Below are 27744 nucleotides of genomic sequence, written 5' to 3'. Positions count from 1 at the left end.
CTGTTTTAATGTACTGAACCCCAAAAGACATTGTATTTGTTAACAGTAGGTAAAAGAGAAGTGTTCCTTACCTGATTCCTATAGTAATATGAGATGTGGGAGAATGCATCTTCTGCTGGGATCTGGAAGGATCCACAGTCATCCTAGATGGGAGGTAGCTTAAAACCTGCAAAGAGAAAAAACAGTTCAGGCTAATTTCATCTAAAATATACTTATCTGTATACAGTGTTAGGGACCATGGTACTGTTGACGACAAATCTGAATTATTTGTGATCATTACTGCGCACATTGTAATGAAATTTTCCCGTTAGTTTGACCCTGACATAGAGAGATGGAGGACCTACAAGTATGATAAGGTACTAGCAGCAGAGGCTGGGTTTTTACCCTCTTCAGTTTGATTTGGTGTAGTCTGTGAGGCTTAACAACCCTCAGACCTTGTGGTTTGCCATGCTGGTTAGAGCTGGTGAGGAGTGACTGCTGTATATTAGCTGCAGGGCCAATGGAATCACTGAGCCCATTTACTGCTTTTAATCAGAACCTAGGACTGTAAATATTGTCCTTGTATTGCCTATTTTTGTTTGCTTGAACACTTGAAGTGCACTGGGAACTTGCCTTGTGAGTGCAGCGTCCTCTTTCTTTGGAAACTGCTAGATTATCCTGCTAAAAAGGTGTCCTCGACATCAAGGCACTGACTGGTATTTTATGCCATAGCTTGTTGTTGTTTGTAATGTGGTTATTTTTAGCCCTTTCCTTTGTTGATTTCTCACTAAATTCTACTACTACAAGAACATAATGAATTGTAGCCAGATTGTGAATGAAATCACATCTCAGTGAGCTTTCCTATACCCCAGGGGAGCCCAATCCTGGTCCTGGAGATCTGCTTCCCTGGAGAGTTCAGACCCAACACACCTGACTTTAGTATTTAGTTGTCCCTGAAGGCCTTTGTTATCTGGAACAGGTGTGTTAGATTAAGGTTGGAGCTGAACACTTCAGGGTGAAAGATCTCCAGGACCAGGATTGGGCAGCCCTGCCCCAAAGCTTCAGAGTTGCTGTTCTCCACATATCCAGCTTAGATGCCAATTGGGTGTGTCCTGTCAAAAAGCAGTCTCTGTCAACTTCAACAGAGCATGGAGTCATTAGATGAGCAGGTTTCTGTGTATCCTGTGCTAGATGTGGTATTCATTAAACTCTAATACAGAAAATCAATCAAACGCTGCCTTAAATTTCTTTTGAAAGCTGTCCATCCCAAAGGCCAAGTAAAACACTGTAGATGGGGTCATATTTTTTAAAGGTTTCAGCTGACATACCAGCAGCTGTGGGAATGAGCTAAAATACAAACAACGCAAGACTGCTTTCAAATTGAGACTTCGCAAAAGCCAGAACCTTGGTGTGTCTATTCGAGAGCATGCAAGGCCCATTTTATAGTCTTCATGTGTCTTCAAGGCGTATCTATTGCACTGTACAGTCAACAGAAAAGACAAAAGGTAAAGACCATTGATGTGGTCTGCGATCTTAGTCAGCGAGCGTAATTTGTGGAAATGACTTTGCCAAGAGACTTCAGTACCTTAGCGGCAGGTGTGCCGCAGTAATGTTTTCATTACACTGTAATTCATAGTCTCCTGGCTGCCTGATTAAAACAAGAGGCTCCCAACCAGAGTCGCTCTGCCTGCCAAATGCATCTCCTTCCAGCATTCTGCACAGGATGCCCTGAAGGTGATTTGTGCTCTCCTGTGGACGTCGCGATATGAATGATTGCATGCTGGTGATCGACCTAATTGCTGAGCCAAGCCTTGTTGTAGTGGTCACAATCCATAAGCCAGTCTAGTCGGTCTATTTTTTTTGCTCTTTTCTCCACTGCCCAAGACCTATCATCTTGATAACAATGCCAAGATTACATCTGAGACTGAGTATGTGGGTTCATAAGTGTGTACAATATGATACATTCTTTTTTTGTTGGAATGAAGGTATGGTTGAACTTAGTATGAAATAAGGCTTCTTGACACTAATAATTGATATTAATCGTATAACACACGTGGGCTCCAATTAAATTCCTCCAGCCAATCTGAGAATGATCGCGTTCTGGACTGTCCCACAGACATGTTCTCAATAGTCTAAAGCTTTAAAATGAGGTTTGCGGTGAAAAAAAATCGGTTACGTCAGGCTGTTACCCTGTATAGCAGAATGCTCAGTATCACTGAACTATACATTTACGTACAAAAGTTTGAACACCCTCAGCCAAATGACATGTTTGGTTGGTTTTCTAAGCGAAAATAACTGATCTTCTAAATGGAACAGACTTATATATATATATAACAGAATACACTTATTGGGAATACATTTCCAGAATACATAAAAGAAGTATCTGTATTCAGTCCAGGTTACGTTTTGTGAGGGCAGCATACAGAATACAGTTACACTTTTTTACATTTTTAGGAGGATACTTTTAGAATGCTTACCCACTGAATAAAAAATACAGTATTGATAAGAAACACCATCACTGCTTGTTTATTAACTATTTTAGAATCAGTGCACGACATAAATTTTTCATGAAGTGTATTAACAGTATAATTAAATGAATGAAACTGCCAACCAATAACAGCGAAGAACAGTTTTTTTTCTATATGCCTTACCAAGATGTATTCTAAGTGTATTCTGAATATATGACTTGTATTTAATGTATCATAATGGAACACTTTACCAAATACATTTAGGACAGTGTATTCGGTATTAAGCCATCACTATTTTTCAAAGTAAAATGTTCTGACCAGGGGTGCCCAAACTTGCATACGACCGTAACTGAAGACAAATTGCCCCACTCAACCAAACTGCCACCCCTCTGCTGGCACTGTGTATCGTGGACAGAAAAGCAGCCTCTGTAAAAGCCTAATCTTTACCTCATTTGTCACAATATTAGAACAATCATAAGAAAATAATATAAAAGAGCAGAACTCATAAAGTCTTGAGCAATCCCACAATTCTAATTCAGTTATAGACAAAATGTTATTAATCTTGACCAACTGTGTCCTCTTTCGAAAAGAAGTGAACTATACAATTGAATAAATATGTACTATATGAAAAGAATAAATATCTAAAGTTGATTAATATATCAATGAAAAAATCAAACAAAATAACGTTGATACAACATGTCTGTCTAATCAACTGTTTACAAATGAAATGTACTGAAGTAATTACCACATCCATAATGATGATCCAATTCACTGCCAGTGACCTCTGTGAGGTGAAGTGAGTGTTATAGGGTGCTTTCACATGTAGTTCTTTTTAAATGAACCAGCTGTGAAGTTCCTCAGTGCTTTTGTGTCTGCAAATGTAAGTGAACTTTAAACAGGACTCAGTTCTCTCTCTGGTCCTCTTTAGCAGTGATGAGGTCTCAGACCACTTCTTGTTCACAACACGACTCAGACCCCACCTGGGTAACACTGAATAAAGGGTATTGTTTTTCAGATACCAGATTTGATTGGCCCATGGTAAAATACTCCAATAGTGCCAACTATTAAACACTTCCCATTGTTCATGAAATCATATTTGCCCTCAATGATTTTTATTGAACACTGTTTTTATGTATTATATTATATTATCACAACACTTGTCATGATATTTATGTATCTGACATCTGATAAGTTGGAACACAGAAAGTAGAGCCACATTTTCAAAAAAGACTAGCTAAAAACTATTAATCTAATTTAACAGGGCTAATTATGCTCTCTTTTTAATCACACATGTAGCTGGGTATTCTGAAGTACTGATGTTATGCACGATATGCTCAGAAATGATAGCAACAAATATTGTTAAAGTGCCCAGTCCTATGCCAGCGTTGCCGGATCTTTGCAAGACCATGGGCAGCCTTTAGCCTGAGGAGTTTGTTTTCACCTGCTAAAATGCCAGAAGAATGTGACTTTGTATGTACAGTAAGCCTCGAGGTTCTTTAACCATAAACACAAAATGGACTGGACTGTTTTGTTTTCACAGTGCAAGAAACAATCAGAGCAAAAAACAAATTACAAATGAAGCATACCGAGTTCGATTTGTTTTTGGGACCATTTAGAGGGGCCTGTGCTCATTTGACATGTTCACACATGAACAGAAAACCATGACTCAGCGGTCTGAATGACTTCACATCTCATCAGCAGACTTACACAGAAACTTTACGAAATCAATATTCCATCAATATGTTGGAAACTGACACTGAGCAAAGATCTTTCCCTGCTGAGGGTCATCATTAAAAACCTCTGCTCTGTGATTCAGCGCTAAAGCCTCTGATGACTTCAGGCTGTCTCTTGAGTCTTGTGCATCCAAAAGTGACACTTCTGGTCAGTGTAATCCAGTCTATCACTCTAGCACTAGCAGTGAGTCAGTGCTCAACTGGTTTAGAGAGTCAGCCTGACCTCCACTGGCAGGTCAGACCGAATCGAGAGCTAGATCACTACGGTATGTTCCTCCAGTAATCACTGACCTCTGCTGTTTCGTTCGTCAGACAGGACCATCCTAAAAGATTATTCTATTTTCACATTAAATCTAGGCCTGCAATAAGTATTTAATAATATTCAGGAAATCCGATGCATTTGCCAGTTCTGCACACCGGAACTCCTTGGAGATTACGATTTGGTACAGGCTGTGAGACTCCATTCCTGACTGATGTAAGGCGACTGGTTTTAACTCCAGATGTAGTCTAGCTAATTTTCCTACTGCTCCGGATTGCTGCTAGCATGCTCTCAGTTGCATTCATCACTGAGAGTTAAAGAGCGTGTGCTGGCTAGCTGGCTATAAAAAGCAGTAGGAAAATTATTAAGACTGGACCGGTGATAAAGCCGACGTGACTGAGTTTAACGTGTGCTCTGGCGTAAAGCAGTTTTGAGTGGCTTAAAAACCTTCAGCACTCCCGCGATCACTGACAGGAGTTGGCCAAGTTTTTCCTAATTAAGATGATACTGCTTCCTCTGCTCTGCTGCACTACATCACTCACTGAGTGTTCAGATTGGTTGCCAGATTGGGTAGGATTCCCCAGTTAGCATTTAAATGCAATTTGCTATGAAAATGAAAATTTATTTATCAGTAGTGTTTTTCATTACTTTGTAGCATTCCAGTGACATTTTATTAAAAAGTAAGTACATATAATTTATGAAATAGTGCATAATAATAATAATAATAATAATAATAATAATAATAATAAAAACAATAATACACAACATTTCCTTAATACAATACTAAATCCAGACATTAACACATTATTACCAATAAAAATTCAAACAAAAAGTACTAACAGAGTAAAGCTGTGTATGTGGGATGTGTTGGATGAGATCATTTGTGTTCACTATTATCGGACCACATTTGCTCATAGGTGCTAAAAATCAAACATTTGCCTCAAAGTGTTTATTCAGGTTTTGGTCAGAAAAGAAAGCACGGTTGTCCAGATTGAATCACCTATCGCTGCAGAAACACTGCAAACGTAATGTAGCGGATCAGCTCCGCAGAGTGACGACGGCACGATTCCACACTGACATGCTGTCAGCTTACTCAACATGCCTGCTGCAGAGATAACATGTGTATGTTTGGTTTGAACACAGACTGGCAGGATCTGCCATTTTCTGATAAATACTTGGAATACTTTTTGTTTTCCTCTGTGAGGTCAAGTGGGATCAAGTCCTTCAGATAAATTCCAATTATCCAGGGTGGAACCTGATAAGATGCAATGTGCCCGATTTATCTCCTTCGAGCAAACCTGGGGAGCATTATGACATGTGGGCTGATGGGAACTGGCCTACAGCAACAAAAACACGGACTTGGTCTTTCCCCGTCCAGAGGAAAAATGTGCTGCTTGACAGCATGTTTCAGCCAGGCAGTTTGAAAGTGTTTGGTTCAGTTCGAGACACGTCAAGGCAAATATTTGCGCGAATTGAGAACTATCCCATTTGATGCATTGGTAGCATAGCGAGGGTATAGCAGGGTCTCCCCCCCCTCCCCCAGTAGGTTGAGAAAGAGAGGTGGGAAGAGACTGACGCTTCTGTAAGGCTTCTCAGTGGAAAGGCCAAAGGTGAAACAAGTAGTTCCAAGTTGACACAGCTGCCCATCCTTCAACTGGAGAACAGTGGGCTGTAAGTCAAATGACTGGAGGATCGTAATCTAGCCTAAGGAACTACTCCTACTGTTCTGCCTCCCAGGGAACTCTACAAAAGGTTATCTGCGAGTGGGGAGCAGTTTGGCCAAATTCCACATGGGGAAGGATGAGACCACAGAGCTCATCCAAGTTTCAAGTCTGTATCATCTAAGATATCTAATGTAGATGGAACAGGTATGAAACATGTATGAAATTATATTTGAAGCAATATGAAGTGATTCCACAATTTGTAGGTTCCTAATCACTCATACCTCTTCTCTAAATAAGGGGAAAAAATTGAAGTAGCATTGTTTGTATATATTTGTGAAAAACTTAAAAGCCTTATTAGCAATTGCATATTGTTGCGTTGTATAAAAACCTCCTAACATAACTTTCTTACACTATTTGAAATACCAGCTGCCCTTTACATTAAATTTCACAACAGATGGACCTATAGAAATAGTCCACAATTACTTGGACAAAAATTTAATCTGATTAATGTGAAATAGGTGTTATGGTTTTTCATTTTCATGGTTTGATAGCTAAAAAATCACCGTTTCTTAATATGGTTGAAAATGGCTAAAATTAAAGGAAAAATTCTTGACTTCATGTAAATATGAACACCACTCACACACTTAATATTACATTGGCATTGCCCTTGAATAATTGTTCTGAAGAATTCAGTTACCCTTTAAAAAGACCATTATCATTATCTTTTACTTTTTTTAGAACAAGTACAAACAAAAAACAAAAAGGAACAGTTAGATTTATTACCACATTACCACTTTTAAAATGTTACAAATAGTAGCTTTAATTCTTTCATGTATTTCTGAGATATGAATGTAGGATACAGTGTTGTATAAGATGGTGGTTCTCATGGGGTTAACACTGGGCAATCGCAGATGACTGTGGAAAAAAATAAATGGTCCCACTTTATATTAAGTGTCTCTAATAACTGTGTACTTACATGTGAACAACATATGCAACAACAATGAAAACTATAATGATTAAGTCAATGTTACAGATGGATTACAGAAGTATGCCTTATGTAATTACACATGGGTATTAAGTTCAGTTTTGCCTCATGTAATTATACAAGTGTATCTTAATAGTTGTAACAGCCAATTCTCTCTCAAGTAATTACAGAAGGTAATAACAGAATGTAATTACATTGGAATCAGACTGAAACAGCAGTGGTTTTCAGAAGTTTTTTCCCAGCAGTAAAAGGAAGTATGTAAGAACTTACATCAAGACATTGCTACACTGTATCTGCAGCTTTCCTAAGATTTAGCTGTGATTTATGTTGCTCGGGCTGTAAACAGTTCAACTTTAAACATTAATGTAATGGGACCAGTACAGCAGACGTCCACACTATTGTGTTGCATTCCCCCAAAGCAGTGTCTATATTACCACTCCATTAGACACAGTACCTACATAACAACTAAACAGTACTTACATAACAAACTACACTTATTTTAAAGTGTAACTTTAAACAAAATACACTACAGAAAAGTTCCTTGGTAGTTGTTATATAGGTACAGTGTAATTACAGCGTTGGTAATCAATGTGATGTGATTAGGTTACCCTGTTACCACACAGTTGATGTACATAAATGCAATGTTACAATAAACATACTTCCTTTACTGTTGGAAAATACTCTGATCTGTAGTGTATCAAAAAGATACACTGGGGTAATTACATGAAGCAAAAAGAAGTTGATACACATGTGTAATACATAGGCTGTACTTCTGCAATCCATCTGTAAAATGACTAAAACATCAGTAGTTAATTGTTGTTGCAAGGGTGATCATGGTAACTACACATTTATTAGAGACACTTAATATAAAGTGGGACCAAATAAATAGCTAATTTCATAATGTATGAGATTGACCCATTCTTAAAAACTCCCAGCCCAATATATCATCTCATTATAAGCTAAATCAGTGCAAGTGAAGGCACTCATCAGCTTAACGTGAGTCAATATTACATGCCAACTACGCCAATATCTACAGATATTGCTTTGTTAAGAATGATTGAGCTGCTAAAGAGCTGTTGGATTCTTGCAAAGTTGTTGTTTTGTTAATTCATAGCCAGCAATGTCGTGTTTTTGTGCATCAGTGATATTCTTAACTATAGCAATATTGCATGTAGTGCTATGAAGTCCTCGTCATCTTCCTCGTCCTCTGCGTGTGGAGAAATGTGCGGAAGGAGCTCCAGAGTCTTTCTGAGAGAGCGGAGGTTCACAGCTAAAATAGCTTGACAGCCACTGGTTTAAGGAACTGTAACATATAGTTGGGAGTATGTATTTTGTAAAACTTTGAATGTTTTCTTTTAAAGTTATCATCTCAAAGCTATGTTTTGTTACGACCATGCTGATATAGTGAGGAGGAGGGTCAGCTGGCGTTTGAATCCCCCTTACGCAATGTTTGTATTGTACTAGGAACTGTGAATACCTAGGTAGCATATTTGTGAGCAGAAATAAAACAAAAAAGTGACTGTTCTTCACTGTTCAATGTCTCTTTGACATTTTCACAATATACGAACTTCCATGTCTCGCATAGGCTACGGGATGTGATGTCATAAGACGTTCTTAAATGGGTGGGTGAAGTGCATCACTTGGGGCTCACGAGACTAAAATGACAATGACTTATACGCCAAACACACTCCTCAACATATACAGTAGTCCTTAGACTAAACACTGATGAGTGTTGCGTGTAGTTCAGAGACATTTGATCAAACATACACAAACATTTCTTTCCATAGATAAATCAAACTTGAAAAACAGATCCTGGTTTACCTGACAGAAACCAATCAATTCTGCTCCTCCAGAGTGAAGAAAACAAGCTCATGCTAGTCCTTCAAAGGTTATTTTTGATGCTCCTGATACCAGAGTTCTTTTATCTACGTATTAGTCATGGCCTCATATTAGGCGAAATTGAGTCTAGCAGAAGTTATTGAGTTTTAAGTGTGTCGAGGTTTTAAGAATACCATAGAAAGCCCACCCTAAGTTCAGCTAATAACAGGGAGTTAGCACAAAGCTGAGGTGATGCTGAGGCTCCACATGCCCTTGTGCTGCAGTCATTCATGTATATTTCTCTTTCCTCGCCATGGCCAGGATCCAGCTTTTTCAGACAAGAGCGGAGGCAAAGTCAATTGTCAAAAGCCAAACAACCACAAAGGCACACAAAACAATAGCCTTGCGCCTAGCCTAGCATGATTCTGATTCAGTATGGACAGCTGAACCTCTGCTCTCGCGCTCTTGTTGTGTTTTGGATTCCAGGCCCCATTGCCTCCTGCCAGCTCAAAGGAAATCTCACTCCTTCACACCAAAATAAAACGTTCCCCTCCATCTTTTCAAACTCGGGAGGCTTTGGCCCGGGGGCCTCCTCTTGTCACTTTTGATTTGGACTTTGCCTGTTCTTTTGCGCCGTCTAATGAAATCCCAGTGCGGGTTTTAACTCCTCCTGTGGCCCTGATAGCCTCTGTTTCTTCCCATTCCACCCCCCCAAAATCCAAGCTCTTCGAAGGAAAAAGGGGGGGAAAACCCAATGCGTGAGAAAGCGCTAGCTTCCCTGACAGCATTTGATTTGGGCTGATAAAACCAATGGCTCACGTGCAGCCGCGCCTGGACGTTCTATTCTATCAACATTGCATTGTGAGAAATGTTAAAAACAGAACCTGAGGAACTTTACCCAAACCGTATGAATGATGAAGACCCTCGACACAACTTTTTGAAAAATCATAACCCAAAAGAATGTCGAGGGTCTAAACAAAAGTCTAGCAAAGGAGGGAAAAAACGGTTTCTTGCACACCAGAAAGTGGACAAATCTCTTGATCTTTTGGCTTTTTCTCAGGAGACGGATTCCCGCAGTGGTCCATTTGGGAGTGTTTACCTGTGTCTGTGGTCATCTCTTGAAGCCAGAGGCAACAGCGACAGTAAGCAGAGGACAGTCATTAAAGCAGTGTTGTAACTGAGACCAATGGGCTTCAGACAGATAAGACCCAGCTGTTGCTGCTGCTTCAGGCTTTCAGTGTGCTCATAGTCACCAATGCAGCCAAAAAATGCCATCACTTGCCTTCATCACATTGTCTCTAACTCATCTCTTCTGTTCACTTCCATTAAACCTCCAAGGTCCCCCAAGACAAATACACCTTCAAACACCTCTGCTTGATTTTGTTTACGTAATTAACACCCATAGCCTGTTGAAAGTGTGTATTCTAAACTTTCAATCAGCGTCACATTTGTGTTTGTATGTAGGTGTGCATGATTTTTGCAAACAAGCCATAGCTAATAGACCATTTTGGCCAGTCTGTGTTTTTTTGATGTAAATAATATGAGGTGTGTAACTACACCCACACTGTATTTAAACCCTGCTGATACACCCACAGTGACCAAGCCCCCTAAAGTCCTTATTGGACCCCTCTTATAGTAACATAACATATACTGATACAACTGTACATCCCTGACTCACAGAAAAGTCAAAAATAGATGTCTATATATATATTCATGTCACATCCTTGAATTCCTGAACTATTTATCTCCCTCTTATTCATAATGTATCTCATCCATGGGAACTGCTTTCAAATAGATGCTACACAACACCATATATTTATTATTTATAACTCTGAAATCTTAAATACTTAATGTTAGATGCTAGTGGGTGAAGTGGTAAACAAGCAAATTACATTGTGTATTTTATTAATTGAAAATAACTATTGTATGTGGGGCCCATTAATTCTTCTTTGTGACATCCTCATTATGCTATTGCCTGTAAAAAGACGTTAAGCATTACAAGCTTTTAATCAGTGAACTGTCTCCTCCTCCTTTACAATGTTTCTGATCAGACTAAGCCTGAACCGGTGCACCCCTATTGATCAGTAGAAGAGGAGCAATTTTATGATGTTTCAAATCTGAGACAAGGTATTGTTGTTGAAACAATCTTGTTTTGTTTGTCATCAACCTCGAAACAAGCTTCAAAAAATGTTTAGAAAAGTTCAAACTCAAAGCTGTTGATTCAGAATCTAATGCAAATGTAATTTGTTATGTAACAATTTAATTTTGTGACATGTAATTACATTATTACATAACTATAATAAATACGTAATTACATACAAATAAATATAAAACACAAATGTATATATAAATGTGTAGAAGTCTAAATGACTGTATTTGCTGTAGACCTCTAAGGGTCAATTCTCTCCCTCATACTGCTGTAGATTTTTATGTCTTTTTGTTCTAAGCCCTGCATTCTGTCTCTCTTTTTCTGTCTTGGTCTCTCGCACACTCCCTATCCACAGCCCCACTGGCTCCAGTCTGGACCCCGGCAGGCTGCAGCTCCTCCCCTGGCCATCTGTGAGCGAGACCCTGTCTGTCTGATGTGTTCTGAGATAGAGCCAAGAGCATGACGAGCTCCACTCCTGTGCTCTTTTTTTTTTTACCATCAGGCTGTCCAAAACACTTGTGACAAAGAACGTTCCACTGTCACTCCAATATACCAAAGTGGACCATACAAATAAAAAAAAAAAAGTTTCTCCTCTTACCAGCTAATGCCATTGATCACAAACGTCAGAGAACATAAAACAGCCGGGTTCATAGTCTTAAACGATCACTCACCTCCTCTAACTTCATGAAACAATGAGAACGTGCTGATACGTGACCAGCCCTCCACCCAGCCGTCTGTAGACAATAGAAAAATAGCAGCTGATATGTATAGATCTGCTGGGTGACATGTCTGTCAGCATTTACAGTACACAGATTTTTTTTTAATCCATCTGCGGCCTGAAACAAAGCCTGAGACAGGAATTCCCTATCATTTGCACTCTTGCTTAGTTCGGGGAGCTTCTTGTCTAATAATACTTTAAAGTCTACCCCAGATGAAAAAACACAACCAGCAGATTTATAGATTCATTCAAGTTCAGAAATGTTTTCATTGGAAACTGTTGAAATGATATTTTTGATTTCTTAACACAGTGGATTATACACAGACCACAATATCGGTTATCCTGAAATTTCAAGTGTGAACGTTAACGTCCTCTTTAAGTGAAAGTTTTAACAAAAATCTCTTTTTGGCATGCCAATAAACACATCTTGAAAGATGGTAACATTACTGATGAATTCAACATGGTGTTTTATGCTGGATTCAGACAGGCACATTCTCCAAACTCCCAAGGCTGTAGAATTATGTTAGAACACCACCATAACACTGAAGATGAAGCCTGCGCTATAGAGCATGTGTGCGTCTAGCTGTCTCAGTACTATATGACTGTATACACTCGTTTATCAAAAACCCAGAGGCGTGATTCATGTCTGGAGGCGTCAAACTATTCTTCAGAGTCTGCTCAGATGAAACATGTCTCCTCCAGAGACGCAGGGACCAATTAAAGGGAGGGATTAGGACGGGACTCAGTGACCCTCTGAGGAATTTCGCAAGGATGCTCTGTGTTCGCTTGTCAGACTCGGCCGCTGCAACAACCTCTCTTTAAGCACTTTCACCTGCTAATTAAGCCTTCCAAGCTCCAGTCAAGGGGAACTGTGTGCGGCCAGGCGCTCTTTTCCCCCGAAAAATGGCCCGCTCGCAACTCAAGATGTCCTAATGTAAATATTTGACTGAGCTTGTATATTGGACCGTGGACTGCTACGCGTGGCGAGGGGAGTGGACAGATTGTTTGGTGCCATTAGCGAGTTTAAGCCCTTGGACTCATTTAGAATCTGCCTAAAGTGCTTTAAAACGGCCGGCCAAGCGTCAACCCGTCCTCTGAAAAGGCAGGCAGAGAGTGGTGGGGGTGCCACAGGAAAGCAGGGAGGGTCCAGGGACAGTCACACCTATGCTAGCGATTCTCAACCATGGTCCTGGAGTACGTTTGCATTGCGATTTTGCACTCTGTCTCAATATGTGCACTAGATATTTATAGTACATACTATATGCTTCACTAACTAGTGTCTGAAGTTTTGTAGGTTAGTATTGTCTTAAATCAAAAGGCTGCTATCTCCTTGGTCAAGGCTCTTAACCCCTACTGCCCCAGGTGGCGCTGCTGTGCTTGACAATGCTGTGCAGCTCCCACACTGGGCATTGTTAGACACCATTTCTTTTGAATCAATAACATAGCATAAACAGAAATTAGAGAAATTACAACACAGTACCTCACATTATCAAACTGCACCTAGGTTAGCAGTTAGCTAAAGTTAGCTACAACGTGCTTGGTTATACCATTCTGAAATCCTCAGCTGTCATAAGTAGCCCAACTCAACTAATGTTTAACAGAAATGCAGTTATTGTAGGATCAAGACATCAAAAATCACAGTTTCCAAATGCAGCAATGTCAGATGACTCTATATGATTATACATGGTAGCCCAAGGCCACTGATTGTAAATGGTGTGCAAAAATGGAAACATGAAGATTCAATTTATAATATATTGCAGTCGTTCTTACCAAGAGACACAGTACAATCATGATCAGATAAAAACATATGTAGTGTCAAGGATTTTTCCAAAGGCAGCAAAAAGCACTAATGTTATTATCTCTATTTGGATTTAAACCCCAGTCACCAGCATACCAAAGCCATGACACTACTGACCACACTATTTAATTGCTATGTAGTTGTTAGTTATAATTCTGTTTCAGAGCTTCACAGAGCTGCAGATAAATTCACAAAACACGAAAACATGGAGTAGCAAGTTCTTAACGCATTGACAACATTATGTTTGGCTGTTATACAAAATAAAGACATGATGCTTTCTTAAAGAGATTATCAGTGTCCTGTTGGTGGGATTTCCAGTGCAGTGGTGATCTGTGACAGGTCAGAGTTACAGAGGAAAACCACAGGAGGAGGTATTGCACCAGAGGTGGTGCCCACGAGCAATGAATCTCCTAGAACCCAAGTCAACCCACAAGCTCTATCCCCGCCGAAAGGCTGTGCCTCATCTAACAGAAAAGGATCTTGAAGGATGGTAGTCCAATAAAATAATAAACAGTAATAAAACAACAATAAAAGCACAATAAAATAGTTATTATACAGACCAATCAGGAAGGAGGAGTGAGCTCCAATCAGGAGCTCGCTCCTCCATCCCCCATCCCAGGGTCTGTCTTCTACAATTTTCAGTGACTATTTTTCTAGCACATCATCTAGGTATTAATATTATACTGTCACATTTTTGCACTAAAAGTGATGAACAGACTTTGGAAAAACTTGATTTGAGAGTGTTGGAACACACTTGATCCTAGTAATCAGGTAATGAACAAACCCTTATGGAAGTGAGCAGGAAAATAACTAAAATGTGCAGGACAGGTATACTTCAGAAACATGACTTGGAGTACCATTGACCTATGCACATCCTTGAGCTGAGGTTATCAGCTATATTCTCAGCTTTACCTGTTATTGTCAAATGGAGTAGCCTATGAAGTGTAAACTCTTAGAGAAGGGGCAAGCAGCATCAGATACATCAGTGGGACCTATGTGAAGATGCCTCCCTTTGTCACATTATATGAGCGCACATTCCAATCCGTTGTTTGCTGTTGCATAAACGGCAGCAGTGCTGGGTATTTTTTTTTGTATATGTGGTCACTGCATCTTTGCTTATTTCAAGGAATTTCGGTACTGGCGACGTTTCTCTCTGACTCAACAATTGGAGGTGTTGTTGTGTATAATAGGCTTGTTTGGAGTAAACAGGCAGGCCCGCAGGGATGCTTGGAGTGGTGCTATGACCGCAAGGCTGCAGCCTTGTAGAAGGAGTCAGAGCTAACCCCACATCCCTCCCCCCAGCCCACTCCCAACAATTGTTGTGATGGACTGTGGGAGCTGGAGGAAAGGCTGTCATTTCTGAGTGGAGATTCCTGCTCTTAAGATAAGATAGCACACACGCGCACAAGCCGACTTATTGGAAACACTACACTGCAGGTTACAGTTTCCTCTGCCCTGCTGATGCCAGGAGGAACATATGTGGAGTTAAGTATGAAAAATGGCCACACATGAAATGAAGATTTATCTAGCTCAGGAAGATGGCATGCGCCTCTCGCCAACCAGCATGCATTAAGACCAGATGTGGATTTGAGGAGGCAGAATATGTTCCATGGTATTTGTCGGGGAAATAGAGAGTCTTAATTCTCGGGTTTGACTCTTGCACCCCGTGGCTGATCCCTTGTGTGTGTGCAGTGGGCTCGCGTGCAGGCGGACAGCAGGAGCAGCCCCTCTCCCATGCTGAGGGAAAGTTCACTAGTGAGCTAGAGGGAGGGCTCAGCGCCGGCTCCTCCACTTTAAGTCCCGCCCTGCAGCACAGCCCTATCAGTTTCTCTCTCATGGAGTGGAGCCCCCACTGCTACATGGGACCAAAGCTTCTCTTAGGAGTCGAGCAAGGAGGTTTGACGTGCCCCGTCCCAGGGAGACGCATCTTGCTCCCAGCGTTTAGATGCATAAGGGGATAAGTTCGCCGACACTTTCGCGGTTACTCTCTCGGGCCTACACTGTCCATGACATTCCCACTGCCAGGCTGGACTGAAGCGAGTGGGCTTTAAAAGTGACCACTCTGTTAATGCGCTGACACTGGAACCTTACCCTAGACAAGAATGACTCTGCTGGGCTCCGAACACTCTGTACTGATTCGCAGCAAGTTTAGATCAGGTAAGCGGCTTGAGAAAGCTATTGTATGTTTAAAACCACCTTTGGCAGTGTTCTAATATATAAACATAGACTGGTGTGTTTTTTTATATTTTACAGTACAAGTCAAATACACATGGCAATCTTATGTGGATATTAAAAAATGAAGAATAATTGAACACGAAAGGACAAAGAAAACTGAAGCTTTGTGAAATTAAGCTGTGTTTTATTGACCATGTACGTGATGTTTGTGGAATTGCTCCCATCTGTTGCTCCAAGCTCCAAGCGTTTGGCACCTGTTCTCCTTTGTGTACATGGGTGCTTAGTCAAGCGTCTGCTACTAATAGCCTGAACTGATTTGAGACTGAGGTCAGAGGTTATCGGACGACAAAATGCAGCAGTTCTGTGTGACCTTTACCAGTCTCAAGGGGCAGGAGTGCTGTCTACAGTCCTTCGTTTACCCATGCAGACTGTCTTATCTTCTGCCCTGCTCTGTCTTCTCTCCCGATTCCCCATCCTTCTCTTTTCCTCTCTCCAACTGTGAAGGCTGTTTTCTGTTCTTGTAAAGATATACATACACAGTCCTTCTTCAGATGAATAGGGAAGCACTGTATGGATATTAATGCATTGTGAACAATACTGCCACCTCTCTGACATAAACGTTACTGCCAGTGCCAGAGATGCCTGCATCACGAGAAAAATGGAAGCATCAGTGGCTGGCTTTGTTTTATGAAGACAAACTGTTGACAGCTCACAAATTAGCTTAATGTGCCTTGAAAGCAGAAGAACAATTTCGGTCTGCTTTCAAAGAATTTATTTGCTTTTACAGTCATAGTCCTTTTTTCCTTTTTTTCTCGGTAGACTAATCGCTTACCAGAAATTACAGGCAAAATTGAGCTTTTCCCTCCTGTTGTTTAGAGGAGCAGTGCAAGGGGAAATGACCTCCGTACCCAGAGGAAGGGAAGATGTAACGCCTCTGGTCCGCAGAGTGGTAGAGTCAGGAGTGCTTAAAAGGCTGCTTGTTTTGACCAGCACACATTAGCTCGCTAATACTCCACAGATGTGGGACTGTTTACACATAGATGTACACATTTTGGTTCTGTATGGCCGCTGGCTGAAGCTATTTGCCCGTGTATGTGTGTGTACGCGATAGAGCGAGGCCAGATAAGAATCTGCCAGTGTGTCCCTTGTGAACGTGCTTGACTCATTGAGGAACTTCATTAGAGGCTGCAGGGGATGGGTGGCTCACTCCCACTACTGCACACAGATTACATAACTATGCTGCCGTGCTAGCAAACATTCAGACAATTAAAGGTGTGTGCTGTATCGTTGGTGTACCATGTGGTCAAAGCTATGTCATTTTTGCAGCCACCGAGGCGGCTGAATAATTCATACCATTTTCTCGGGGGATTAGGGAATTCACAACACAACTTCAGGCCTGCGGTGTGTTTTGCTTTAGTTTGTGTTTTTTCTGTAATGATAATATACACTCTAAAAAATAAAGGTGCCAAATACTGTTCTTTGGATGCCATGGAGGAAGCACTTTCCCTAAAGAACCTTTCAATCAATGGATCCTTAGAGAAGCATTAGATTGAAGTGTAAGTTCAAGTCAGGAACCACGTAGAAAATTTTACTTATAAGCGCTTACAAGCATTTTTTATCAAGCTGTGTTTGGGGTTTGATCTTCTTTCTAAATACTGCTCTACAGAGACATAAGTTTGAGTTATATACTGGTTCCTATTTCAACGTACTCCAGCAGCCATGGGATTTGGTAGCCAACTGGTCAGTTGGGCCAAAGCTTCCCAAGTTCTTGTGGACCCCTGGCCAGTCTACATTCTGGTTCAGTTCCAGGGTCAAGCTGAGCTGGGCCAGGTAATCAAGGGCTGATTACTTGGATCAGGTGTGTTAGGAGCTGGAACTCTACAAAAATTGTATACCGGTTAAGTGTCCCTAAGGACTGGACCAAGAACTTCTGTTTTAGGCTGTATTTGCTCACTGTGTGTTCGACTGTGGGTAGGGGGTGCGCTAGTCTCAAATTACTGACAGCTCAATAAGACGATGAGCCCTCTGGTGGGTCTGGGTGGGTTTATTCTGTCCTACCTCCATGATCCGTTCCCCCCAACTGGCAACAGAACCATGAATGATGAAGACCACATGAATAAACATGACTGCTGAAATGAAACAAGCTACTGCATTACATTATAGTATAAAACTGATAGCTTAGGTTCTAAAATCTGATTTGCTGAGCCATTGTGAAACTTGTCCCCTGTGATTAAAAACCATTATGCTCAACCATTATGTTGCTTGGCAATTATAGCCTACAAAAAAGGTACCACAAAAGGTTCTTCAAGTGATGCCATAAAAGAGAACCGAGAACCTCTGTTTTTGGCAGTATTTTTGGTTCCCTAAAGAGTTGGCTCCCTCAAGAACCATGTTGAAAAAGAGATTTGTGGGTGTAAAGAACCTTTAAGAATTAGAAAATGTAATATAAATGTAAATAATGTAAAGGTTCTATCCCTATTTAAGGAGTTCTTTCTAAAACCTTTAGATCATTTTTAAAGGGATTTTTTACACTCACATATTTAATTTGCAAAAAAGGTTCTCTAAGGAACCATCCACTGAAAGGTGTTTTAGGAAACTGAGTGGTTCTTCTATGGCATTTCGTGAAGAACTCTTTTTGGTACCTTTATTTAAAAAATATACTGTTAACAAACTACATTTCTTGGTGGATGAATCAATTATTGCAATTATTACTATTAATAAATTATGGTATATTTTATCATATTCTATCACTGTTTCATGTCATGCCTCAGAATGATGATGAAATCACTTTAACGTATGACATACTGCTTTATTATATGCAGTGTTTCTTTATTACATTATTTAATGTTCGGCATCTCATAAGTAATGCATTAAGTCATTATGTTATATACAGTATCTCTTCTCAGGTCTAGTCTTGATAACCCAGTGAAAAGTGCACATAGACACACTCTCAATAACAGAGTCTTCAGAAGTGACCCTCATTAGACGCAAAGCTGAACAGCTGCGTCTGCCTGCAGTCAACTCTGCAGTTGCTGGTGTCGTGAACTGTACATTCTGGCTGGGATGAATCACTCACTACAGAAGCAGACCCTTCATATGGACACAGATATCACAGAGCCAGCTGCATCATGTCAGCTGATTACTGCCTTATTGCTATTTGCAAAAAATCTGCATTGCACATCAAAGTCTGGCTGTGGTTTGTTTGTTCTTGCGCTCGTGTTCTCTGATAAAAGACTGTGATGTTCCGCTGCTGGAAATATGAATTTCATATTCGTGTGTAACAAAGTAACAGATCTTCAGCAGTTCCAAGGAAACATAAAATGCAAAACTGCCCTCAAGGGCTAAGTTGTTTTTGCAGGTATATGCCCCAAAGACAACTGGTGCAGCTATTTTAGGCCATTAAGTCAGCTCATCTGGTTCTAATTGCTGGGAGGGTTACTTGATCCAGAGTGTCTGTGAAGCTGTGATCGTTCTTATTGAGAGCAATTATTAAAGGCAATCATGGAGTTTGGCATTCTTTGTCGCCCCCCCACCAAGCATGGGTAAAGTGTGCTGATTCTGCCAGGACGCCAGCACGGATCCACGCTTCAAGCATTTTTCCACGTTCAGCTTTTATCATTTCACCTGTTGCTGGGCTTGGAATATTCTTCTGCTTTATGTGTGCCTCTTAAAATGAGAAGTTTGGGGAAAAAACTGAAAAGCTGATTGATTAGAAGAAGTAGAACGTGTCACTGTTTGTAGTGCAAATGTTTGACCTTGACTGGATCAAATCGAACAACTTCACTTTCTTCTTTTCTTCACTCATCTAAAATAAGCTCGCAAATTGTCCAAAACCACTTCCAGGTAAATGCAAGGATGGGTTGTGACAGCTGCCAGGGCTGTTTGTGTGAGAGTGTATCCCACCAGGTGCCAAAAATGTGCTGTGCTGCCCACCTATTTACCCATTAACAGTCCATGGCTCCAAGCTTGGCACTAGGCACTCAGGTTCAGGTTGCTTGCCTAAAGTGTTTTCTGAAGAGAAGCAGATGTACTGCATGAAGACGGCCTTTGTGTATCAGAACTGTGAGTGCAGACACCTTTCACTGCTTGCGTGTCCTCGGCAGTCAGCAAGCCTCAACTTCACAATGCTGGAAAGTGCAGAACTGGTCCGTGTGCATCAGCTACACTCCACAGTAAGGGGGCGTTCAGACAGCGGCTTTTTAAACACAAAGCACTTCACGTCTTGTGCCTAAAAAGATGCAGGGTGTGCTTTCTAAGGTTCTGAGTTAATGCATTTCACTGATAAGCAAATGCTCAATTCGAGAACACAAAAGACAGAGACGAGCAAAACACATTTCAAAACTGACATAAACAAACACACTGAAAACTTTTTTTACTTCATTTTGTGTTTTAATTTCTTTTATCAATTGTTGTACAGCTCTGTGTGTTTGAAAACAGACAAATCTAGATTTTCCACTGTTGTAAAAGCTCAATATTGGTGGTATAACTGTGATGATGTACAGGGCTTTTTCATGGTGCCCATCAGAAAAGTTAATAGGTTTTTAAACATGCAGTTTAAAAATGTGAAGTGCGCTGCACAGGCCAGAGAAGAGCTTTTCAGTCGCTGTGCGAGCCTGTCCATAGATGACAATGAAAGATGCACGCCTGGGAAAGTCAGAAAAGGCATCATTTTAATGCCCACTAATAAGTACATTCTACAGCAATATACTACCTAACGGTTAATCTCACTGTCATGAAGTGACTGGTGGTTCAGTAGAGGCACACACTGTAATAATCACTGGACATTATTCTGCTGTTCTGATGAGAGACACGCCACCCAAAACAAAGAAAGCAACAGGCCTGCAAATATTTCTTAAAACAGGATGTACGTCTATGATAAACACGGCTCCTGGCTTTTAAACAAATCTCCCTGCAGTGTGTGGTCTTCGTGGGCGTGGGGGGTAGTGGAGGGGGGTCATAAATGCAAGAGCCGGTCAGTCAGTCGGCACTGGTTTGTGTACGTGGAAGACGCTGTGCTATCTCTGATAGGGGAATGGTGTGTTCCCTAGCTAGACACAGATTTACGGTTATTCACTAGTTTCACTTATGATGGGTCAATGTCTCTCTCTCGCTCACTCTCTCTCTCTCCTTCACTTCTCTTCGTCCACTCGCAGTCCTGCAGTTGAGGCTCCAGCAGAGGAGGACACGAGAGCAGTTAGCAGACCAGGGCATCATGCCTCGTGAGTAACACCTCTCTTTCTTTAGCATTTCATACACGTCACCATGCCCCTTCCTACACCCCCTGCATTCCGCTGAGTGCCACTTCATAGATGTGTCACTAGTGGAGAACTGAAAAAAAGAAAAAGTGCGCCTGCCTGGAAGCATAAGTCCTAGCGGGTCCAGGATTGCAGGCCACAACAGTCACCCCACGATAGAACAGTGAAAGCCCTGTAAAGGCTAGAGGTTGCATAGACTAGCTGACCAATTGACTAATATATCCAAATGTTTCTGAACATTTGGGATCCTGCTTGGATGCCCATAAACAACGACCACCCCATTCATATTATTTTGTATGTAGGAATTAAAAACAAAAAATATTGATCTGGAAATAAGTTTAGATGTTAGGGTAAACACAATATGATAGTATATAATGGTTAGTGGTGTCAAAGTTGATATGTCAACATTGATGACATACATTTTTTAAAAGGCATCAACTAGTTTGACACTTCAAACAATAAGTAGTTCTTTGCTGAAGCTTAGCTGCTTGCAGGCTGTTGCTGTTGCATTCAAATACAGTATTTAAATGGAACTTTCCATTGATAGTTCTTTTGATAAAAGACTGAAGTATCGTTTACAAGCAAAACACATTATTGATGCTGGCAATATCAATAATATGTGTAATGTTAGCACGCCTGTTAGGACAGCTTCAGCTGACTACACTAGACAGTGCTCACAGAAGATCAATGGATCAATAAACAACCTGAAAACTAATAAAACTTCCAGCAAAGTGGAAAGCTCCAAATGTAATACAGCAGTATGAGGTTACAACTGTGGATGAGTTGAAATGTGCACCCACTGTTGCTCTCACTAGACAGTGGTGATGAAAGTAGAGCAAATAAGACAAATGTGAATAATCACAATTAATTACACAAACAAATGTGTAAATAATGGACACTTGTGTTGCCCCCCATAGGTTCAGGTGCCCCCTTATAGCTAGAATCAGTTCTGTATACTAGTTGGCACTGTGGGCAGACATGGCCTGATTTTAATAAAGAAGAATGATGGTGGCAGAAGCAGTAGTTAGCATGAGGAGAGTCCAAAAAGCAGTTTCTCTGCTAACATATTTTGTGAGTGTGGAGCTACTTCATAAGAGATGAAATAGGTTTCACAATCCACTGCAAGCTGTATAAGACTACACTCTTAAAGATAAAGGTTTCTTAATGGTTCTTGGTGTAGAACCATTACATTATGTGGAGATGCTTAAACTTTAAAGAGGTTCTTCACTCTCAGAATCAGAGTCAAAGTTAAAGTAAACTTTAGTGTCATTCCTTTTCGCTCCAGACAGTGATGAGTAAGGGATGAAATGTAGTTTGTCCAGAACACGGTGACACATTTAACACAGAACAGCAGCGGACAACAGTGTAAACAGACAATACAATAATACTGGCGATAAACTATACAAACTATACAAACACTATACAATGGACTAAACGACTGTGAGCACAGGACATTACAGACTAAACAACAGTGAACAAAAGGTTGGGCAGAAGAAAAAATGACCCTCAGGATGGGTCATCCTCAGCAGCAATGATTATTTGTATGTCACTGCTTGAATCTTGTCAGAAAAAAAAACTGCATCTCCAAATTAGTAGTTCCTTTTAATACAATATTCAGAGCTATTTTGGGCAATTTCCACTGACATGGTATAAAAAGCAGCTGGCAATTTTAAATTAAGTCAAAACATAATGTTACATAAAAAAATGTCAAAACATGGAGATTCTTTAGAGAACCAAAGGTGTGCTCTGAAGTACAGCAAAAACATGTCCAATTTGCATATTCTGAGTTCATAAAACACTTTTTGTTGATGTTCTGAACACTCTTGTGTTTTATCCTCGCCTTTGTTTGGCTCGTTTATGAGCAACTGGTTGATTGGTAAAAATGAAAAGTCGTGCAATCCCTAGTGTAAGCTGATCCACTCTGTGGTGCTTTAAATCAGTTTCCTCCACGCGTGTTCTATGGTGCTGTCAGCCAGGCAGCGTCAGACAGCACACAGGCTGACCTCAGTGGAATGCTCTTGTACTGAAGAGGTGCTCTGGGTCACGGACAAGCCAACTGCATCATGCTCCGCCAACACCAGCACAGGCTTTAAAGACTAATCATTTGATTATTTGATGATTTCCCTCCAACCTGCCACCTACGCATCCAAGCTACATGAGTCTCTTTTATTTCACAAACTCCATTTGTTTTTTTTCTACACCATTTGAAAAAAACAGCAGCCGTTTATGTTATGTGGACATTTCATGACGAATAGACCAATAGGCATGGTCCACTGGTTCCATATGGAGTAATTGTATTTTTTTTTCTCGTCAAGTATTCAGTATTTTTTTTTAACATGGAAGTATATTTACAGACCCAGGATGATAAGAACTAAACATCTAAAGTAATTAAAGAAAACACAGCCCTTGCCAAATGGACGACCCACCTACTGGAACATACCCCCTTTCTACGATCACACTCAATGTCATGCTTATATGAACTATAAACAAACATGCCAAATACAAGACACAATGCCATTATAAACTCATCTACAATGTATTTTGCTTATGATCTAGTATTCATTGCTGTTGAATGTTATATTGTTCTTAACATTATTATTATTAAGTGCCGTCAAGTCGTTTCCAACTCCTGGTGACCATATGGATGGTGTTTCTCCAGAATATCCCATCTACTGTTTGGGTCTTCAGCCTTCATTGAATGTTATAGCTAGCTATAGTGGTAATAGCTTGTTCTCCAGCAGAAAAGCAGCAGTGCTAAGATAACTAGTGTGAACATAGGAAAAGAATCCAGAGGTCTGCCTGGCCATCAATCTCTGGGAGTCTGCCAAAGATAAAGGGCCCCAAAAACATGATTGGCCAGTCTGCAGCCCTTTAAAAAGAATTTTCAATGGCTGTTTATCTATTGATTACAGACAAGAGGTGGGCCGAGCTAGATACAGACACTCACAAGGTAGGAAATAGCTGCCATTTAGCAGCATTGAACAGGTATACAGCCAAAAATGACATCTTGGCATGTAGGAAGTAAATCTAATATTTCTCATTGGGATTGCTGAAAGATTGTTAAAGATTGCTATATTTAGATATTTTCACTTAAATAAAGTGACCTTATCAAGTGAAATGATACTGAAATGATTTTGTTAAGTGAAATGATCATAATTTAACTTCATCTGTCAGTGTATTAAGAAATTACCCCAACAATTTACTTAAAACAAGCAGAAATTAAATATATTAAATGAAATAAATAATTAAAATCACTTGATAAAATTACTCAAAACTTAAAATAAGCAAAAAATGTCTAAATTAAATAACCTTATAATGACATATAAAAAGTGCATAAACTGCCTGATTTTAAGGTGCTTTCAATTGTCAAAAGGTCCTTTTTTCCAACTCATGTGCTTTGCAGACTGGGGCTACTGGATAGTGGTCAGTAATGCGACATGATTAACTTCATTACAGACAGATGTATAATCTCTGCAACCATTCCAGTCTCCACATCTGGCTGAGGAGCATCTGTGACATTCTTCCAGGATGGTTCCTCGCTGAAAAATCGCCTTCTTACAGTTTCAGTGCTTTTGTTTCTTTTGTCCTCGTGTTTGTTTTATTTATGTAAGCCTGAAGCTGCTCTATGGCGGCATCCGTCTGAATGCAGCACTGATCCAAGTTCCATTGCGGTCTAGCCTCTCTCCGTCAAAGTGCACCTTGTGTTTCAAAGGGCTGCGCAAGGCGAAGAATTACGCAATCTGTTACATTCTTTTATGGATGGAATATTTCAGTCTTTCTTCTGTTGTCTGGGAGGAGGATGGCCAGTGTGTGTGCCCTGTGTATACATTTCCTTGGGAACATCTGGTGCTTATTAGGCACTTGAAAGCAGCAGGCAGGCCTCTCAGGACTGTTTGGCGTGTGGCCGGGGAGGAGCTAGCAGCATGGACACTAGAGCAGGTCTGGCTTCGTTCATGAGCATCATTTCACTCCATCTTCCCTAACTGTCCAGGAACTGCTCACAGTCTTTTACGACTGACGGATACTGTACTACAATGTGCCTTCATATACAGCTAAGCTTGTACTGCCCGACTCAAAGCTCTCTCTTGTTTTCTAAATAGTAAACTAGACTCATAACTGCAGGCTGCACTTAATTACCCTTGTGGCTCGGCATGCATATAAGGGAAACAGAATATGCAAAACATCTGATACAGTTCATCGTGTCCCCACACTCAAGAGTAATTGGCGACTGAATTTGACCAATAACATCATGTTTCATTTGTCTGACATGCAATAAATGCTTTCAGATGCTTCATGAGCAATGATGAGACATTCCAAACCACAACATGAAGACAAATTAACTGTATTTTCTCTCCATGTTTGCTTGTGCTTAACTGTCATTGAAATATCAGTATTATGATATTGTATCACACATTTCTTTCATTTCTACATTTAATTTTATACTTAACTAAACATTTATTCCTTGTGTTGCATTAAGGTCATCAAAAGCATATAATTATATTGTACATTTGAACTTAAACCACCCTTTGTTATTTAATTGGCAGTTAAAATTGCCAACTTGCCAAGTGCAAGTTATTCATTTTTCAGCATCAAGAAAAAAAACAGAAAAAATATATTTAACAAAAAATTACACAGAAGTCTCAACATCTAGCAGCTTCTGCCAGTTGTGTCTATTTTCTTTTCTCAGTAAAGACTTCTTTGCAGCTACACATCCCTACAGACTAATAGCATTGAGTTGTCTTCTCAGACAGAAAGGATGGACAGAAACACCTGTGGATTTTCTCAGATATGAAGCAAGAAAGGAGCTTTATTTTCTCCTCTTTCTCAAAGATGAAGAGACTGTTTATCTAATTGTCTACCATGGTAGACATGGTATGATTATTTTCTCTATATCTGTTAATATTGTAGTTTTGGAAACTCAGTTTTTCACTTATTTTGCTTTGATTTTGACCAACCAATGCAAGTGGATTATCTTATATCTAATCTCCTGAAAAATTAATAACTTGTGCTTAATGGTTGTTTTGATTGGAAATAAAATAAGTGAAGGGTGCTCTGACTTTGTACAGTAATTTGTATAAAATCAGTTTGTGTCAAAATAGTCTACATTCATTTTCTGCACACCAAACAAGCGAGCCATCATTTGCCAAATTGCAGAATTAAAAGACTTCTACATGGCTGACCAGAAGCCAAAGGAGGCAAGTGGTCTGGATGTCGTCTCAGGTCAAGGCATAGAAGAAATCTCATATGTTGTAATCTAATCAGCATCATTAGTGCTACTTAATCAGGCAAAGCTCCAGGAATAGTTTTGAACACTTTCACTGTGTGACACTTATCAGCACAGGTGCTGAAGAGAACGTCCATTAGACACCATGGGTGGGAAACAATACAGTGTACACTGGGTCTACAACTTTAATGCATTTTTCTGTCTCTTTATTTATATCCTTTCTCTAAGAGGACAGCTAGGAATTGATTTTGCTGGAAAAAATCAGAGGATATCACAAGCCTGAGGCTTTCAACAAGACAAATGACTGCAAAAGTAACAATAAACATTTATGATTTACATCTTTAAACAAAAGCTGCATAATGCAAAAAATATATTTCAGCGTAAGGTTTAAGTAATGCTTTCTTTACACAAACACATCATCAAGGCCGACCATTGATTTCAACTGGTAAATGTCAGAGATTTTTTTTACACCAGATTACCCAACTAAGACTTTCAGCCCAAATATGCGACCAATGCAGTGCAGCACCCGCGTTCATTGTAGCAATCAAGCTAACTATTCAATCAGGCTCTAATTCAGCACAGTGCAGGCCAACACAGCACAACTCCAGGGAAGGCCGTGAGGGCCAGCGCAGGTGCTGCCAAAGGTTATTTATGTAGGATTTATTGACAATGAGCTCGCAGACAGCCTTGCTGATAGGAATGCATCCCATTTTTTAGCTCCTTTTCGTTTGTTTTTCCAGCCCTGAAGAGTCCGGCTGCATTCCACGAGCAGAGGAAAAGTCTCGAACGATCCAAGGTCAGAGTCATGTGCAGCGTTATCTTTCTGTAGCTGGCATAAGCAAACATGGGCATGTGGCACGTGCCATGTTTGCCCAGAGGAATTGAAAGGTGGAAACATTGTGTGGAGAGTAACTGACAAATGATCCCTGAAATTTGATTTAGAACAGATTTTTAGAAGTCGAGTTTTATTTAGCCATTCAAATGTAATTTTGTAATTACACATGTAATTACATTGTAAGTTAGACAATGGATTTAATTTATACTCAGTTTATATTGTGTTTGTTGTTCTCTATTTAGTTTGATGTCAAGAAATGGCATGTGTACTTTTCTGTATGCACAACACAACTTTCAAATTTAAATCGTAACTGAATATCTCTTACTCACAAGCACAAGCGTGACATCAAATGAAGGCGCAGAATCCACTCTTTCAACAGAATCTCTCAGCTTGTTTCAATAACCTACGAGTTTGAAATAATCAACACTGAACTATGCCATGCTTTAGTTATAACCAGTAATAACTATGCCTTTCAAGGTGAACCACTAATTCTGTTTTACATTGTTATTGATATAAGGACCCAGCTATGCTTACTGTTTGTTACACTGTTAGTTGTTAGTAACTAACTATCTCATTGTTATTTTTCAGACTGGAGATTATTTAAAGCATAAAATCAGAAGTAGACCAGAGAAGTCGGAGCTGGTCAACATGCGTATTCTACAAGGTATGAAATTCAGTGCTTAC

At 40.1% G+C, this 27744-nt stretch overlaps 1 protein-coding gene across 3 annotated transcripts in view; it reads left to right on the top strand.

The window, feature by feature from the left end:
- Positions 1-27744, top strand: part of myocd (myocardin) — a 133942-nt gene that overhangs the window by 92290 nt on the left and 13908 nt on the right. The window contains exons 1-4 of one of the 3 annotated variants that reach the window (XM_036572949.1): positions 14783-15728; positions 20900-20965; positions 26966-27021; positions 27649-27724. In XM_036572949.1, the coding sequence (XP_036428842.1) occupies positions 15674-15728; positions 20900-20965; positions 26966-27021; positions 27649-27724 (253 nt within the window). In that variant the 5' untranslated portion in view covers positions 14783-15673. Of the gene's footprint in view, positions 1-14781; positions 15729-20899; positions 20966-26965; positions 27022-27648; positions 27725-27744 lie in introns of those variants that run through there. The other 2 variants (XM_036572948.1, XM_036572950.1) reach the window with 2 other exon arrangements.

The sequence above is a fragment of the Colossoma macropomum genome, unplaced genomic scaffold (genome assembly GCF_904425465.1).
Source record: "Colossoma macropomum unplaced genomic scaffold, Colossoma_macropomum, whole genome shotgun sequence".
Taxonomy (NCBI): Eukaryota; Metazoa; Chordata; class Actinopteri; order Characiformes; family Serrasalmidae; genus Colossoma; species Colossoma macropomum.
Note: the sequence above shows the minus strand (reverse complement) of the source record. Positions and strands in the feature narration are given on the sequence as shown.